Source organism: Cucumis melo, chromosome 11 (assembly GCF_025177605.1).
Source record: "Cucumis melo cultivar AY chromosome 11, USDA_Cmelo_AY_1.0, whole genome shotgun sequence".
NCBI lineage: Eukaryota > Viridiplantae > Streptophyta > Magnoliopsida > Cucurbitales > Cucurbitaceae > Cucumis > Cucumis melo.
In genome coordinates this window covers 19,896,245-19,916,875 of record NC_066867.1, presented here as the reverse complement: position 1 = coordinate 19,916,875, position 20,631 = coordinate 19,896,245, and the positions used below count along the sequence as shown (strand labels likewise).

The 20,631-nt window shown below is 26.4% G+C and overlaps 1 protein-coding gene across 1 annotated transcript; it reads left to right on the top strand.

Moving 5' to 3' along the window:
- Positions 1–15,913: 15,913 nt before the first annotated feature.
- LOC103490572 (3-ketoacyl-CoA synthase 12) lies at positions 15,914–17,913 on the top strand. Its single transcript, XM_008450133.3, has one exon. It carries the CDS (start codon positions 16,272–16,274, stop codon positions 17,655–17,657), a length of 1,386 nt encoding a protein of 461 aa, XP_008448355.1. The 5' UTR covers positions 15,914–16,271; the 3' UTR covers positions 17,658–17,913.
- Positions 17,914–20,631: the final 2,718 nt, after the last annotated feature.

Below are 20,631 nucleotides of genomic sequence, written 5' to 3'. Positions count from 1 at the left end.
TTCAAGTTTGTCAATTTGACACAATTCTTCAATTTTAAAAGCATATGATAGTTTTTTGAACTTTTGATTTTTATCAAGTACTTTTTTGGACTTCAAAAAGTGGCTAATCATTAGATTCTTGGAGGATTGTTTGGCCTAAGAAGTGGACTTTGGAAATTTGAAATTGCGAAGTCCGAAGAGTTGTGTTATACGGAGTTATAAAGTTCGTGTTTGGAGTATAGAATTGTGAAACTTGGAGTTTTGGAGTCTATTTTAGTGTTTTAACTTCATCTAATGAAAACCTTAAACTTTTAATGTTGTGTAGAATAGTGACCGATTGTTGTATTTAACATGTCTATTACAAAAATTATTATATACTCTAAACATAACATTAAATTTTCAAGGTTTCATTCAAATTTAATTGATCAATTATCAATTATTTTTTAAAAAACTAAATATATCAAGAATCTAATAGAAACTTAGATTTAAAGTTTGCAATTTTATTAAAATAAAAACCTGCTTATTAAATACTTTTAAAAATCTAAAAAATCAAACAAACATAAATTAAAAAGAATGAAAAAAAAAATGTACAAAGTAACATATAGTTTGACCTATGATTGACATACAAAACCATTTTCCAACTACCAACCTTATTAGCTAAAAATATCTATGGTTTTGATTTGATGTTAGATCAAATTCCGAGAATGATAGGAAGCTAAGATCCCAATAAACTATAAAGGAGGATTATTGCTATAAATAGTACATATTATAGGCCTCTTTTCCAAATTATTTATTAATAGTAATGTAATTGAATTGTGGCCCTCCTTTCTCAACGCTCCTCTAAATGGGCCTTCCAATGCTACACTCAATTTTCACGTGGGCTTTCCGATCAAATACTTGGATAAAAGAATCATACAAATAATAATAATTGATAATGATTCAATAATAGAAATCTCAATTACGAGATTAGAAGTTTTGGTTACAATATGTGTGGAATATATTCGTATCGTTAATGCAACTAAATAAACCAACATTACTCTTTATATGTCTCTACACTTAGACTTAAGAAGAATTCTTTTATTTATAGATATACTCCAAGAGTTTTGTGGGTTTAATCATGGTTGGTTCATGGATACTATTTTTGGGTTCTAACTAGATTAATATTGGACTCAATTAAACTTGAGTTTGAATAGATTCATCAATCACTTTTAATTATTCCAAAAATTGATCATTTAGAATTTTGTAATTTATCTGTGAGTAGAAAAAGTGATTATGTTAATGTTTTTGAGGACAATTGGCTTTAAACTTTAAATGTGGTTTAATGCAATATTAATTTATTTCATTAATTGAAGTAGAGTAAATATTAGGGGTGGATAACAGATGACAATTATATGATCTTATTGTACAAATTAGAATTTTTGGTCAAGAATTTAAAATAATTGTACTCTTCATTTTAAATATTTGAACCAAATCCCCTTTTTTTTTTTATATATATCTAAAATAATTGAATTCTACCTAATTATATCTTAATTGCTCATTCATTTGCAATTCAATTCCACCTCACACCACATTTTTCCAAATTTAATATAATTGGAGTTGCTACATGAACACACTTTATTATATTCATTAATATTTGATAAAGAAAGAAAAAAAACTATTCAATCTCTTAAAGGCATGAGGTTAAATCTTGTTAATTTACAAAATTTTGAACACACAATTTCAATATTTCTTCACAAATTATTAGACTTGGTACTATATTTTTATAAGAAATCCTAATAGATCTCTGTAGGTGGATTTTTTATGTTTTAACCTGAAAGATTAGTTTTTATTCTTGGTTGTTGGAAAAATTGGTGGGAAATTAAGAATCGAAAAATTAAGAGATAAATGTGAGAGTATCTAGCTATATGAAAAGAAAATGAGAATATCTATATAATTTGTTTTGAAATTGGTTATTTTCAAATTTAAAAAAATCGCAAACAAATTGATCATCATATTAATGATAAGAGTTTTGTTAAAAAAGTTTAAAACTACTTTTATAAGGAATTAGCAATTTCTTTTCAAATACCACCCGTGGTGAAGATATTTTTGAACTTTTATTAACTTAAAAGATATTTTTAAAACTTTTGAAAGATCAAAATACTATTTCTATCTACAACTAATAATATGAATAGTTTTTTTTATTCTTTTTTTTTTTTAAAGTTTAAGAGTACTTTAAAACTCTAAGGGCATTTTGCACGACCAACCAATTTGGAAGGTGATGTATCATCGACAATGAATCCTAACTAGCTAAGAAGAATAGAAAATTCATTGACAACATTCCTGAGATAGCAAAAGAACAAAAAACCAAAATACGATTCTTGATTTCCCCCACTGTTGTCTCAATACTTCACCAAATTACATTCTTTTCATCTTATTTTGTTTCGTTTTCTATATAGTTCACATAAAGTTGACATAATGTGTTTCATAAACCAATTGATCATATTTAGAAAGCTTAAGTTACTAAGTAAAGAGAAATTTAATATTATATCTTTCAACAATCTCATATTCTATCGAAAGAAACAAAATAGTGGAAATGAAAGGCAAGGATGCTTAGAAACAACAAGAAGAAGTAGTACTTAAAAAGAAAGAAAGGAGAAGAGAAGTAAATGCAAGGTGAAAGGTGGTTGCAAGAGAAAGCAGATAGCTAGCTGGCTAAAGATGGAGACATTGTGAGATAGAAAGAAAAGAAAGAAAGAAAGAAAGAAAGAAAGTGATTGTGAATGGGAAATTGCTTTTAAGCCCACAGCTCACAATGATTCATTTCATGCAATTTTATGCCTTTGCAATTAATCACCAACCTCTCTCTATTTTTCTTTTTGTTTTATGTTTTTTGGCACATGGTTTTGCTTTTTTGTGCAACCCTCTTTTAATTCGCCGTTCAAGTTGGATTTCTAATTTCATACCCAACTTGACTTCTCCTTTTCATTTGTCTATTCTTTTTTTCCTTTTTTTCTTTGTCGTTTGTTTAGTTACTTAACAACAAAGGATTGGATTGCTTACTTATATCCAAACACACTACCATGTTTTTTTTTTTTTTTTTATGGAATTCTACAAAAATGTTTATTTATTATTTACTTTTGAGTTTAGAAAGATTAGCAGATTTTGATGATTCGAATCTTAATTTTTTTTTATTAAAAATTTGAGTTTTAACTAATGAATTAGGTTTTGGATTGAATCGTAAAGACAACTGTTAATTTGTAACAGTGAAAAAATGTAATAAATTTAAGTTATATATTCATTAATATTTGTATGTAAATTAAAAAATGACTAAACAATACAAGAAAGATAAAGCGAACATACTTTTTAAAAAAAAGTAATTTCAAGTGAAATCTTGTTTAAGACCTTGATCTATGTTGAAGTTTAAAATTATGTTTGATAAACGCTTGACTTTTAAAAATTAAGCTTAGATATATACTACTTTCGTGGGTAAAATCAGTCAAAATAATACACCATGCTTAGGGCGAGTCAAATGAAGTTCCAACTTTTATATTTTGGTGAGGCTAACCACCCAATGTAGTATAGAGCCCATTCTAAGCTAACTTGACTCAATCGAACTATAAACTACTTTTGATTCAATTTAACCTAATACGAGCTCTTAAAAATCCTAGATGTGCAATTCTAAAAGGTATGCTCCATCACTATGTTAGTTTTCCACTTGTTGGTTACTAAATTTGTGGGTCACCAATTAGCTTATACAATTTCATTTGGAAGACAAAAAAAATTTAGAAAAAAAAGAGTCATTATCACATTTTTTTTTCATATTACAAATATGATAAGTAATTAGATACATCAGTAGTTAGAGGGCTATCAAAAGATTATCCGATTTTAAATTTGTTACTTTTGCAATTTAGAAAATTTAGTGACATGAGTCCTTATTATGATAACATTTTTTGTACTTTTACAAACACCTCATTTTATTTTTATGTTTTGAATTTGGTTAAAAATTTAAATATTTATTAAGAAGCAATGTGTGAGAAAGCATTCACTAATGGAAAACTAAAAGCAAAATTTTGATTGAATGACATAAGATAAATGGATGTAATCTCTCACAATTAGAATGATTCACTTTCCAAAATAGGAAATTTCAGTTTTCAATTTTAGATAATATATAACTATGTCCAACTTTTATTTGGTTTATCAAGTAACTTATTTTAAATAGTATATATATATATATATATATATATATATATATATATATATATATATATATATATATATATATATATATATATATATATATATATATATATATATATATATATCCTGAGACAAATAAATATATTATGTTTGATCAACAATAATATAAGTATGATATTGTTTATCAACCACTAAAATGATGATTAATATTTCATCTACGAAACTAAAATAACATCAAACAAATTATTATCTATTAAATTAAAAGCATGGTGATACTTTTCTAGTAATCATAATATATTTAATTTCCATTCATAGTATGAGTTATGAGTAAAAAAAAGAGAAACACTGTGAATAAGAATTTGATTCTAATTTTTATGAGCTATACAAATGTAGCCACCACACATATATCTATACTTTTATGAGAGATTACTATGAATGAATGAATGGAAAAAAAATATTAAAATTATTTATAAAATATAGCATAAACTACCTTATATATATATATATATATATAATTTAGCCTATTAATTAAATAATATTATAGTACAACTAAAGAATAGGTTAAAATACCAATACTATATCGTCCATTACTAAAATTATGGAATAAACCAATTTAATTCTTGTTTACAGCCATTCTAGGCCCATAAATGATTGAACTTTTACTATAAATGTTTCTTCATGCAAATTTTTTTAAACATTAGTTTCATTTATTTTTATTATATGTATTCAAGTAATTTTAAAATTACCTTTTTAAAATAAATCAATTCAATATTTTACACTCAATTTTTATAATGTAAAGATCAACTTAAATGTGATGAAAAACATATTTTATCGATATTTATTGTGACTTAACTTTTTTTTTTTTGAATATTGGCATAGCTTTGGAAGGAATATTTTTTTTTTAATTGTTTGTGACTTCTGATATTTGTGTTTGTAAGTAAAGAATTAGTTTAATCAATCAATTTATTTCCTCCAAGTGATCGTCTCTTTCGAGGTTGATTTTATAGATCTAATCGTAAATGTGGGGTTAGATTTCATTATTTTTATTATTAATACCCATTTGATAAATAAGGAATTAAATTTGTTTGGATTTTAGAATATATATATATAATGTTTTATATTAAATTAAATTTGTTTGGATTTTAGAATATATATATTAAAATTAACTATTTTCTTATCAATGTTTTTAGAAACCAAGTCATTTTGAAAGAAAAATAAAAATAGTTTTTATTTTTAGAATTTAACTAAGAATTCAATAGTTTTTTCAATGTTGTTAAAACTATAGGATGTACTCTTCCATGGTAAAAAAAAAAAAGCATACATTTTTAAAACATAAAACTAATAATAAATTTAATGTCAAGCAAAAGTCAAAATTATTATCAAACAAGATAGATAGTTTTTACCTTATATTTTGTAATATCATATATATCTATTTAGAATTTAGGTCTTTTTAACCCTAACTTTTTGCTTTAAAGAAACTTTTAACTTCGACTACTTGCTAATAAAATAATTATGACATGCTATGATTATTCTATAAATTTTGCTCGCATTATTTATTAAAATATTACATTTGAGTGTGGTAGCTCTAACATCATATAATCACTCGTATAAACTTTCATTTTACCAAGTTAATATACATTTTTTTAGAATGAAAATAATTGATAGAGACCATTATTAATAGGGATTAGCTACTAGAACATAAGAATTACCTCGAGAATGAAATCAAGTGGTGCCCATCGATTAATAGATTTAGGAGACATTTTGCTAACAGTAATATTTCAAACTTGATTGTTGAATAATGAAGCAGTTGATATGTGTGAAGTTAATTCTGTTTTTTTTTATTGAAGATGTTAAAGTAAAGAGTAATGATGTCGATGTTGTTTCTTTGATCTCCTATGTTCTTAATAGTTTAAAGGACTTAGAGCATTCAGAAAAAACGTTGGAGAATGAGGAATTCCTGCTTATTCCTTTCTCCTTATCCTAGATGTTTAATAATATGATTTATTTTTTTAAAAAAAATATTTGTATAATATATTAACAGATAATTTTTAAACCCAGCTTATAATTGAATGTTACTTTAAACCAATATAATTAAGCTCATACTTAGAAAGAGATAAAAACTAAGCAAGAGTAAAAGTTCTCAAAGCACAATGTTCTTCTTATGGTCGGTTTAAACCATATCCATTTTTTTACTATTACAATTAACATTATACTCAATGCTATATGCTCACTTTGTTTATAAAGAATTAGTTACTTCTAAACCTTCAACGTGCACGAAGAACTACACACAAAATTTGATAATTAAATTAGTAATCACTTCAATTACTCTGGTATTCATTAATCATTTAAAAACTTATAGATAGAAGAAAGACTATTTCAACTACAGAGTCTGATATATTGCTATCGTTAAAAGAAAAATCATAATTTCTTATTTCAATTAATTTAGTTACTTTTTTCTAATAAAAAAAATGATAGCCTAAAATGTTTCGTTAACAATCAAATAATTCTTCATATCAATTACCAACGTGACTAAGAGAACATGTGCATGTATTATCTAAATGAAATAGTTACCTATTAGATTAAAGTTCTAAATTTTCAATAAGTTATAGTAATAAAAAAAAAAAAAAATCAATAAACTATAGTTTTCAATTAAGCTAAAACAAATTTATTTATATTATTTAAAATTTAAACTTAAGAAAGGTAGAGCCAGATTATATAGAGCTTTTGTTTCTAGAATTGACATATAATTTTCAAAAACAAAATTAAAAAAAAATAAATAAATTAGATAGACAATTGAAGCAATAAAATTTTGTTACGAGGAAAATGCAACCTAATTGATTTTAATTCTATGAATTGAGTGACATGCCATGTATGGTTTCTTACCCCTTTTCAAAGCTCACTGCTCTATCATGTCATAGGAATTTATTTACCTTTATGACTAAAGGAGGGGTTTATGCATCCAAATAATTAATCATTAAGTAAAAGTTTAATATATTTATGCAGTTTTCTCTTGTAATATTTAACAATTATTCAAAATGCTAATTGTGATGACTTCAATTTGAATAATTTCTCAAAAGGAGGAGAAAGAAATAAGTTTAATTTAACAAGTGGTGTGTGAAATTCACTTGTCTTTGCCTTATTCTTCCTTTTTCTTTTCTTTTCTTTTCTTTTCTTTTCATTTCATCTGTTTTAAGTAAAATCAAAGTTAAGTTGACTGACTACTCAAATTCAACCAATCACTAATTGCTTCTAAAATCCAATCTCTTTAATTACATCTCCCACCAAACTTCTACTTTGATAGCTCCTTTCTTTCTATATATATATATATATATTTGTTTTCCTTTTCTCTCTTTGTAATAAAGGTAGTCTACAAAGTTTGTTTAAAATATTATTTAAAAATTTATGATCAATAATTAAACATATTTAAATAATTGTTTCCCAAAACATATAGAATTAATAATAGTTGGTGAGAAAATTCACCATCCAGTCTCGAAATTAATAATAAAAGTACTATACAAGTTGAAGCAAGTTCGTTTTAACAAATTATAAACGACAAAATTTATCACACTTAATTTTTCTATGAAGAATAAATATTTTGACTTTTTTTTTTTTTTACCATTTTCCAGTTTATGTAAATTTTATGCGTTAAAACATATCATATATTTCTCTAAATTAACGTTTGGATTTATAAATGATAAGTTATAAAATTTTAGTGCTAAAAATATATATATTTTTAATTCATTAACATTTGGGGTAGACATTATGTTGACATTTTTTGCATGTGATCTCTCATATGCTATTGTTCATTATGTGATTAGAGTCAAATTCTTTGGGTCATTCTTCTAATTAATTGGTTCATAGTTATTTATCTGTATTATAAAGAGCATTGAGAAATTTAATGAGTTCAAGTGTGTGTGACTAAAACTCATCAATTTTTGATTGATAGAAACAATCTATTTTGATTGTCAAAAAACAAAAAAAAAAAAAAAAACCATTATAATTTGATAACTTTGTACAATTAAATTTATATCAAAGTTTAATGTCTTACATTACACTTCTCTTTTAGTTTAGAAATACGTGAATAAAAATTCCAACTTTTAATTTTCTATTAGAAAAAAAAAAAAGATATTTTCTAACTCTTTACCACATCAATAATTATACCCTAATTTTGTGCTATCCAATTTAAAAACCCAAAGTGATGGATTGCTATATATATATGTTCAAAGTTGAAATTAAATATAATTAATTATGCTTTGACTTATGGTAGAGTTGTTTCAAATTATTAAAGAGGATGAGATTGGAGTAATTAATTAGCCATCCTAACATCTCCATAGCACCATTCTCTCTATTAAAGGGCCTCTAAACTCAATAATTAAAAACAATAAAACCTAATTAATTTGGTTAAAAATGTTAAGCTTTGACAATGTTTTATAAAGTAAAGAAAAGTATATACCAAAATTATAACAATAATTGTAGTGTTAACCTAATTAACTATAATATATTTTCTATTAGGAAAAACCATATCAGTATATAGTTTTTGTGATGTCCTTATTCTTGACTCATACATACATACATACAATATATATTCATTGAAATTGACAATTGATAATTGTAAATAATGGATTTATATTAGATAATTATAAATGGATATAGCTATGGTCAATTTAATTAAAGAGTACGATATTTGCAATATTAATAATGTTGGTAGAAGACACTAAAAAGTCAAAACCCCATCACTTATATGTAATCACACAACAAGGAGTTGTGGTTGGATATATTTTTCATTTTTTTTCTCTATTTCAATTTGAAAATTAAAAAAAAAAAAAAAATGGGTAGGGTTGGTTAGTTCAAATAATTTCTCATACAAAATTATGAGGATTCATTCACAATACATTTAATGCCTACTAAAGTCCAAAACAAAATTTCTTCATATATACATAAAACATTATTCATCAAATTTGGAATTACACTTTTACTGATGTTTGTCTAAAGCTATTCTAAGAGGGAAGGGGAAGTAATGGTTTATTTCTCGACTAAAGTTGTTGGGGCATTTCAAAACTTACGTTAAATTTAAATTTCTATCAATAATAAATATTAATAAACTTGATTGATAGATACTCATAAATTTTATTGATAGAATAATATGAAATTTTACTATATTTTATTGTATATCCAAGTTTTAACTTATATAATCGTATAATAAAATCTTGATGGTCTTTTGGAAGGAATAATTTTCATGCTAAACCTTACGTGAGTTAGACTAACACACTTTGATTCATTTAAGAGATTGTGTCTATTCCTCTAGCGGTACTTTATTTTAATTATTTTAATATAATACAAAAATTAGTAATTTATTTCATTTATTTATTTGTTAATTATTATTATTTTGGACTTTGAGGGAATATGGCTATGCTTGTATTTGGAATAATATTTTAGACATACAATAAAGTTAAGACAATTGCTATTAATATCAAAGTATAAAATTAATATTGAGAAAGAAGGCTGGAATTTTACTTCAATAAAATTATTTTTCTATACATAAGTTCAAATAAAAGAGAAATATTGTGTTGATTTAATGTTGGAATTCATATTGGGTAAGCTGCTAACTGTGAAGAATAATGACATTTTTCACTATTTTTGGTTTTGGACTCTTCAAATTTGAAGACAAAGACTTTCTTGTCGATTCCAATAACACTATTCGATACCCATTTAAATACAAAAGTGCTACAAGTGGAAACAATTCCTCACATATATATTTCTACTTCAAAAAGTGACTTTCAAGACTTCCAACTTTTCCAATATTAAATAGGTTTCCTTAAATTATGCAAAATTAAAATTCATTTAACCGTTGAGTCAAAGGTCGAAAGGTTATCTAGATTGTAACGTTGAAGGAGCGTACTACATGAACAATTATCATATTCGACTGAGAAAGACACTAACACTTGAATCTATTAAAAGTCTTATTTATCGTCCAAATGAATGAAGAAATCACAATTGATATGAAATCGTGAGTTAAAAAAAATTATTAAAAGAATTAAAAGTTATTATTTATAGATTTTTTTTTTTAATAACAAAGTGAAAGCTTCAAAATTAAGTATATTTAGCTTTGAGCAATTTTATGGTGGCCGATGATCTCTAGAAAATCTTTCCAAGAAGCAGGTGAGTGAAGACACAATATTCTAAAAACATTAATGTCGATTATTAGTCACTAACGAATAATGTTGAGATAGTATTTCAAATTATATTCTAGGTATGAATAAGGGAACATGTCCCATCATGAGAGTTCTTTCATATCATCTTACACTCATCTCGATAATGTTTTTTTTTTGTTAAGTACTAAAATTTAAGTTGTAGTACAAACTTCACTTTTACCAAATAATTTGGTACATTTTTAATCAAGGCCGATAGAGTAGCTGAATAATTAACATAGAAACTATATATGCAGAGAAATTAAATATGATGATTTAAGTAAATTAATTAATTAATTAATTTTGTCTCACACTATTGAACAAAGAAGAGACCAAATATGACTGTTAGATATTTTGGATAAGCTTAATTATATGTTTGTATGGGATTGATAAATCTATTTTTTGAATTGATGTTTATCAGAAAATTAAACCCTACATTATTTTGGAGTTGACTTGACATTAAACTTTATTGTTACTTTGTTAGTGTATTTGACCAGCTGCTGTTTGAGCTTTCAAGTGGTATTGATAGGATGATGTTATTGCAACTTGCCCAACAACAACAACAACACCCAAACTTCCACCTCCGACAATATATTAACTTAATTTGTGATTGGTTTATTGTATATGTCCATTTATGTTAGCTTCTTCGACCGATAATAATTTGAGTATAGTTCAATTGATACATTATGAAGTATTTTGTCGCGAATCTCTTAATTTCAAATGTATATTATGTAGTTTATCATTATATTGTCAAATTAAAAGAAGAAGAGTTGAAGAAATCTGGAAGAGAATATAAATAAATCTCAAAGAAGAACATCAAGAACAAATTTAAAATTTATAAAAAAAATTTATTGGCTTCATGAATTTTTTTTGATTTTGTTAGACAAATTGTAAATATTTTGGTGTTTTATTATATTTATGAAAACTAATCTTTAATTTTGTTTTTCCAATAGCAGAAAAAAAAAACAATTATCAAATATATATGGTTTTTGCTTTTTTTAGCAAACAAGAATTCAAAAATCCAATTTACAGAAGAAAAAAAAAACAAAAGATTTGACTCTTACCTAATATGAAATAAATATTTAAAAGTACAAAGACAAATTAATTTGTTATGCATTAAGGTCCTAAATGGTTACTAACAAATTGAAAAATATTTTTTAAACTTAAATAATTTATTCATAAAAATTTTAATATTTTACTCAAATAAGTTTGATTTGGTGGTATTAATATGAGTAGGAGAGGTTAGATGTCCAAAACTTATACTCCACCATTTGATGTGAGAAAAGAAAAAAAGGGGAAAAAAAAAAGATTTAGTTTCCTATTTCATTCTTATCCTTTGGTTGTTATACACATTTTGACCAGCCATCGTAATAAATAATACGAACCACTTTGGATATAAGCTTAAACTACTCTTGACTCATCATCAAGTCAAGCAGTCCACTCTTTCTTCTTTTTTCCTTTTTCTTTTATTATTATTATTAAAATTATTCCCCCACCCTCAAAATTATTGGTTCTTTTCAAAATACATTTCCAAAGTGTTTAATATTTTTTTAAAAAATTAAAGTATTTTGATAATCACTTGAAATAGTTTTTCGATATAGCGTGGGTTGATGTAAATAAATTTTTATTAAAAGAGTTAAAATAAAATTGTGTTTTTTTAAAATCAATTTTTATCTTAAATTACCAAATATTTCAAAATGTATGTAGATTTATCGATGTATATTTGCAAACTACACGAAAGTTATAAGTATGGTTCAACTAACAAATTGTATGTGACGATAGTAATCAAGGAGCTTGAGATTTAAATATTTTCACTCGAGAAATACTCAAACTTTAAATATTATTATAAATAGACCAACTTTAAATTTTGTTTTCCTTAAATTTTGAGGGTTGTTTAATATGAATTTGAAATGTAATTTTTTAGACGAAAAATGTTGTAAGTAACAAAAAGGAGTTAAATTGCATTTTAAATTAATCAAAGCGTACTCTAAAGTATCACAAATAATAAAAAGAAGTAAAATGTGGAAAAAGTGAAGTTTGAGAGCGTAAATATAACCATTCTTATAATCATTAACGAGCACTTGTACAACCTTCTTTAGATATCATTATTTTGTCATATTTTTAGTAATCCATGCACATTGTGTAACCATTTGACATTGTTGCTTCTATTATTAGTTATCAAACAATAAATTAAAGAACTCTGTTTGTCTCGCTTTCATATCGATTTCTAAATAATTGATGTATATGTATATGACCAAGTGATCAAAAACAACACAAACTAACTAAACTATATATCAACATCATCTTTGTCAATTAGGGCTAAAAGTCAACTTTTTCAATATTATGAAAAGTTACCATGTTAGCAATATCATCCATTGCACTTTTTACAATTACCAACGAATCAATGGTTCAACAGAACATCATTGGCAACCAAGATTTAGAATGCAAAAAAACAAACCACATGTATCAATAATCATACATATGTATTCAAAAATATATAATTTGGTACATTTATTTAAGTAGTAGACATTGGTTTTCAAATTAAATTCTCCAAGATATACTTAAACTAGTTCGTCTCAATATCTAGCTAATTAAGACTAAATTATCGTTTTTGATATCATATTATATTATATAATGCAATTACGATATTGTTAATTTGTAGCCAGAGCTCACATATCGATTACAATTATCCATGGATGATTTGATTTTTTTTGTTTGTTTACTCTTTTTAATTAGAGTGGAAATGACTCACTTCTAAGTTTTGGTTTAATTATGTATCGACATATATTGCATTTTTAATACATGTTGTGGTTTGAAAGGAATGAAACCCAATTATAATAATAAAAAAAAAAAGTTGTGTTTTTAATTATGGAATGTTAGGAAGATGGAATGGAATCCAAGTTGTAAAAAGTATATATAAATACTTTAGGGGATGCTGTCTCAAATTAAAATAGGTATAGAAAAGAAAACATAAGGGGCGGGGCGGGGCGGCTGCTCTCTTTCTTTAATTGCGGCTAACTTAATTGGGTAAGCTGCTAACTGTTAAAGCTGCTAAAGTTTTAATGTTTTAATGTTTTGGTTTTCTATCGTATGCTTTCAAATTCTTTTTTTTATATTTATTAATACATATACTTATAGTTTAATTAATTTCTTAGTTCGTATTGACTCTCTCCTTATTGGAAAAAAAAAAATGAAAATACATTTTCTCATGGGTCTTCTTTGATTCAATATTTTGTTACTCTTTTAGAAGATGCTTCAAATATATATTATATTTATTTTTAGGGGTTTTTATATGTTTTTAATACAATCTTGTATCTTGAAACGTTAAATTCAAACTTTTGATAGAATGAAAACATACAAATGTTGTTTTTAAGAATTTGTATTATTTGGATCATAAAATCTTAAAAACGATTTTCAAAAATAGAATCTTAATTGTCTGTCAAACGTATATCTGTTGAATTCAGTGAATTTGGAAACATAAAACAAAATTCGAATGTGATACCAAATAAATCCTAATTTTTCTTTGAATTCTTGGTTTGTATCTATTTTGATTGTTTTTCTATAGAAAGAAAATATATTCTTTTATTTTTCATGCTTTCAATTATTTACATTTTTCTTAAATATAATGGTTGAGTTATTAGTCAAATTCAAAAAGAAAATAGAGAACTTTTTGAAAGCTATGCACTTTTTTAGTTTTTCAATGTTTACTTGTTTTTTAAAATCATTGATAGAATTTAGATAATAGATGAAGAAAGTTAAAGGCGAAAGTAGTGTTCGTATACTTATTTTTTAACTAAAAATGATTACTAAATAGTATTGGAACTTATTCTAAAAGATGCAACTAAACTAGATAATAGCAATGTGTTAACTCCCTCATTAATTTGAACACCAACAGGTTGGCCTACATTTGTTTATCTTCGGACCCCATCTATAAATATTGGTACCATTAAAACCTAAACTCACAACATAAGGTAGAGGCACCTAAAGAAACTTTCGCATTACAATTTTATAAGCGACGAAAGAAATCTTATCTTGGATTAAAATATTAATATAGTTTTATCGAACAAAATTTTGTTGAATTTCATCTTAATTTTCTCTTTTAAATAACTTTCATCCATTTTCTAAATTCTTATATTTACAAACAAAAAATTTCATGCAGAAGACGTCAAATTGAGAGAAAAAAAAAAAAAAACAAATACTTGTCCATTTTGTACAATACAAATATATTTTTGTTCATAACCCACCAAACAAACCCAACATATTTGTAAGTCGACGAATTCTGTAGTTTGAATATCAAATTTTGTGATTGATAATACAAAATTATGTCAACTATATTGATATTAAAGTAAAGTTTAAAAATACCAAAGTCTTAATTTTATTAAAATTCCAATGATATTATGGATAAATTTTCTATGAATAAAATTTTAGTTTCATTAAATATTTCTAAAAAATTAATAAATATTAAAGTATTATAAAATATTTTTGGATTTTCAAACAAATTAACACTGATAATATTTTTTTAGGGTTTAGGGTTTATATTATATTTACGTTAGCTTTATTTTATTACTTAATTATTATGTTTTTGGACTTTTCTATTATATAATAATAGAAATATTGATTCACTCACATTAATATCGAATTCATGAAAATTGAGAAATATCGACATTTCGATAGAAAGTTAATATAATGAAGTGTGTATATATATATATTATAACATTTTAAAATAAGATTTATCAAAATAAAAATTATACAACTTTTGATAACAAGGCTATTTAGTTATTTAGGTTAATCACAATAATTTAATATTAGTTTCAAAACACAATAACCTTACCTTTTAAGTTTAAAGCCAAAATTTATTAAACATTGGGGTGCATACGTGGAGTTGAATTGGTTATCGCAATCCGTGAACCTATAGTTAGTGTTTGAGTTGAAAATTATTTTAGCCTAAGTTATTATAATTTGTGTTTTGCTTGTAAGTTGTTTTTACTTGGATAAAGGATAGTACATACTATATCAAAGAAAAAAGAGAATGAAAGAAAAATATTCAACCCTTTATTCCCTTTTTTTTTCATTCGATATAGTTTCTATGTTTTTCTCCTGTAAATCACAATTGAACTCCAAAATTAGGCAAAAAGAGGTTTCGTCAAAGAATTAAAGGACAATAAATACAACTTGTTGTTTGTCTATCACATCCAGGTTGGTGTAGTAACTACGAAAATCGACCACAAAACTAAACCTTTCCCACACAAACGTGTGCCAAAAGGTATGTCTATCTCAAGGACTAGAACTAAATCACAAGGCCTTTCTTGCTCAACTTGGGTTCAAAGATGAACAATAAACACTACATAAAAGAGTATTTTATGTTAAAAATAGTTGTAGTTCATGCCTCTTCGACCCCTAATTTACTTCATGATATTATCACACACTTACTAAAAAGATTGTCAACTTAAACTCTCTAAGTCAATAAAAGAAAAAAAAAAAAAAAAGACAGAATTGAAATATTTGTCTCTTCGGCCATTTATTGGACCTATATTCAAGTTACAAATAATCTAATTTAGAAATTTGTTTGAGAAGATTTGTTCTATATATATGAAGAGGATACGAAGTTATGAAAGTACTCTAAAAGAAAAACAAATCCCCAATAGTTTCATTTTATACTTTTGGTTTTATTTTTATTCTCTTTTTCCTTTTTCATGGCTCTGCTTTTACTCTCCCACATGCCCTTCGTATGAACAACTCTTTCTTCTCCGATTAACAGAGACGTCAATCCGTTGGGAAACTTATTAACCATCTTCACATGTTCTTCTTCTAGATTCAATACCCACTTTCATAATTCCCTTAAATCCCCATTTTCCTCTCCATATCTTCAAGAAGCATCTTCAAAAAATAAAACCCCTTTTTTGATCTCTCTCTTTGTGTGTGTGTGTTATGGAGCTTCTCTGCTTCTTCTTCCTCTGCTCTGTTTTCTATTTTCTCTTCACCATTTGGAAGTATTTTGATGACAAACGAGATCAAGAATGTTACATATTGAATTATCAATGTTACAAGCCGACCGACGACAGAAAATTAAGTACGGAGTTCTGCGGCGAAGTCATTAAGAGGACCAAAAATCTGGGTCTCAATGAGTATAAATTCCTTCTTAAAGCTATTGTTAGCTCCGGTATCGGTGAAGAAACCTACGGTCCGAGGATTATGTTCGCTGGCAGGGAAGATAGTCCGACGCTGGATGATGGAATCTCGGAGATGGATGAGTTTTTTCATGACAGTATTGGGAAGATCTTTCAGAAATCGGGATTTTCTCCTTCGGATATCGATGTTTTGGTTGTTAATGTCTCAATGTTAGCGACGATTCCGTCGTTATCTGCTCGAATTATTAATTATTATAAACTCCGGTCTGATGTTAAGGTGTTTAATCTCACTGGAATGGGCTGCAGTGCGAGTTTGATTTCCATAGACGTCGTTTCCAGAGTATTCAAGTCGTATAAAAACATCAACGCTCTTGTTATAACGTCTGAATCGTTGAGTCCAAATTGGTATTCCGGTAACGACAGATCGATGATTTTATCGAATTGTTTGTTCCGATCCGGTGGGTGTGCGATTCTGTTAACGAACAACAGAGCTTTGAAAAACAGAGCTATGTTCAAACTCAAATGCTTGATCAGAACTCACCACGGGGCCAGAGATGAATCCTACGGTTGTTGTATTCAAACAGAGGATGATAAAGGCTACATGGGTTTTCACTTAGGGAAAAACCTCCCAAAAGCCGCAACAAGAGCTTTTGTCGACAATCTTCGAGAAATCGCGCCTAGGATTTTACCGGCAAGGGAGTTGGTTCAATTTTTAATTCTGAGTCTAGGGAAGAAACTGAACAGAAATCCAAAACAAGGGAGCGGGCCGAAAACGAGTGCGGTGAATTTCAAAACAGGGGTCGATCATTTCTGCATCCACACCGGCGGGAAGGCGGTGATCGACGGAATCGGGCTGAGTTTGGGGTTGGAGAAGTACGATTTAGAGCCGGCGAGAATGACGTTACACCGATTCGGGAACACGTCGGCGAGTAGTTTGTGGTATGTATTGGCATACATGGAAGCAAAAAAGAGATTGAAGAAAGGAGAAAGAATATTGATGATAAGCTTTGGAGCTGGGTTTAAATGCAATAGCTGTTTATGGGAAGTGGTGAGAGATTTGGAAGATGGTAATGTTTGGGAAGATTGTATTGAACATTACCCACCAGAATCCATCTCGAATCCATTTTTGGAAAAATATGGATGGATTCAACAGGAAGATATAGCAACTTTTAAAATGCCGGAGTAACTATAAACAAACAGAACAGCGATGATGATGAAGCAGAAGGAGAAGAAGAAGAAGAAGAAGATGATGATGATGATGATGATAGATTGTTTTTTTGTACTTTGGAAAATTTGTTTCTTCCTCATTTGATGATTGTGTTTGAATATGTAATTTGTCGTATTTACTGTATTACTACTAGTGTTGTCGATTTGAATTGTTTCACAAAGCAATAAGTTCTTTTCCTAACCCAAAATATCCCCAATGTGATTTAGTTTTCAAATTTGCTCTCTATTTTCTTCTTCTTTTGTTATTCTCTTTAATTTTAATTTCTATATCTTTAAGAAATTTTAAATTTAGTTGTTTATTATTGACTTTTTACACTTCTTAACATTTTTACTTAAAAAATTGAATTTATATTCACATTTTATATATCTTTTCATACTGTTGGCAGGGTTTTTATGATGTCTTTTTTAAGAAAAACAAAAAAAACAAAAAACAAAAACTCCAAAAGTTACTGTTTATATGTTTTTTTTTCTCTTTTATTTTATATAATTTGAGATGGAAGTAATGTTTGTATGTTGATGTTTCATTGAAGGATTTTATGATATATTTGAATGAATTGTGTCCAATATATTGTCTCTACAACCCAACCTGGCTGACTTTAATTTTTGTCCTTTTTAACATCAAAATGAATTTATTTGGCATCTCTTGCGAAGCCTTGTGGCTTCCATCATGGCACTAGCCAAGTGTTTTCGTGAATGTAATAAGTTAATAAGTTATAAAATCTACTTGCTCTCTATTTCAATTTTTATACTTAGTATGTATCAATGACTACGAGATTTATGTTTGGTTGTTTTTAAAATAAATTTATTTTACTTTATATTCACCATTGACTTTCTTTTATTTTTGTTCATACATATTTTATATAAATTGTGGACTTTGTTGTAGAACCCACTTTTTAATTAATATCACGTGACGGTTGTTGGAGACAAAGTTTGGGAAAGAAAAGGGGTTGAGTTATGTTGTAGGTTCCAAATTAAACATCCACACATTATTGTGTTTTTAGGATTTGGTGGAGCTTTAAACTTTACAAATCACATGAAATTGTAGAGTTTTTGGTTACAAAACAATTTTTTAATATTGAAATGAGAGAAATTTATGGCAAACTGTTTTATTACGTACATCCAAACATTCACTTTTTTTTGTAAAAATATTGTTTTTTTCCTTGTAAAGCCATTAATTAATATTTACCGACCGATGCACAGGTATGGATATGGATAAGTATGATACATTATACGTCAATTTCTAAAAAAACTAAGATATTGATACTTTTGAAAAGATACATTTTTTTTCTTTATAAATCTAAGATATACGTAAATTTAATATAAAGATTCTAGATATAGTTCACTAAATCCATAAAAGTCATAAAACGTCAAATTAATGACAATGGTACCAGGTACAATACCAACACACTAAAAAAAAAGTAACATAAAAATAATGAAATACAATCATCAACAGAATGCAATAGAAAAGAGAGAAAAATTGATTAGAGAAGAGAAAAAATATTAGAGGACCAGGAAAAAAATGAAGATAAACGAAAAACTTCTTCATCGTTAAATTGTTTAATATATTCAAGAGGAATATGTTTTACAACACTTTGTGGGGACTCAAATGATGATGACAATTGGATGATCCTGAGATTCAATCTTTTATTTATTCTTGTCATTTTAGTTTTAGCAAGGAATTGATATTTTAAATAGATTGTTCGGTTTTGTGTTAAAAAGTATTAAATGAGTTGTTTACTTTTTTTTTTTTAAGATAAAGATCAACATAAAAATAATTACGTCGAATCGAATATCAAACACGTTTAAGATATGCCAACATAAAAACAAATGCGCCAAACCGAGTACCAAATACGTATGTCAAAGTACCATTATCTAATTACAAATTCTTTGCTTCACATAAAGTATTTATGCTTCATAGGTTGTTGGTAACCCCATTTTAAAAATTGATCAATATTAATATATTTGATTTGTTAAGGTCCCGTTTCATAATTATTTTTTTAAAGTTAAATCTATTTCCTCCTTATTTCATAAATGATTTACATCCTTTTCAAGTATAATTGTTGAATTATTTGTTAAATTCCAAAAACAAAAACAAGAACGAGCTTTTAAAAGCTACTTTTTCTAGTTTTCAAAATTTTACTTGATTTTAAACTATTAGTAAAATGTGGATAACAAATTAAGAAAATTGAAGGTGAAAGTTTTATTCTCTTATCTAAAAAAAAAAGAAAAACGATGTCTAAATATTTTAGTAGTTTTTTTGAAGCGAGGAATATTTTAACGTAAACTAAATTTTACGAAGAAATTTCTAGCATTACAATTTATCATGCTACCTGTTTACCAACAAAAATATAGTATAAGAATAATATGGACTATTCATATAATAAATTAATATATGATTAGCTGACGTGTGAAATAATTAAGAAATAGTGCAGTAGTAACTAAAAATTATTCCAACAAACACTTATTTTCGTGTAACTCACCCAAATCATAAAAAAAAAAAAAAAAAAAAAAAAAAAAACAAAAGAAAGAACTCAATTAAAAGAAGTTTGACGTCCATATAGAAGGATGCCCACACGTGGCAATAGTTATTTTTATTTTGTAGGAGTCGGAATAAAGGGAAATTGAAGTGGGTATAAAGTATAAACTATAAATAATGTGATGTGGTGGTCTCACCGCGTGTGACATTAATTTCAATCATCTAATTCTTCATATATATAAATCCTATATTTGGAGGTGACCAAAAATATTCACAGCCCAAATAAATAATAAAATGAAATAACACACATATAATAACACCCATTCTCTCTACTCTCTTGTCTCTACGCCCCATACAAATAAAATGGATTTTTATTTTTCAACCACACTTTTTTACTTTAATTTATATTATTTGTTTTATAATTCTTGTTTTATTATCTACTTTTTTATCCATATTT

Excerpts from the sequence above, each read along its gene's own strand:
- LOC103490572 (XM_008450133.3), top strand. The coding sequence starts at position 16,272 with ATGGAGCTTCTCTGCTTCTTCTTCCTCTGCTCTGTTTTCTATTTTCTC.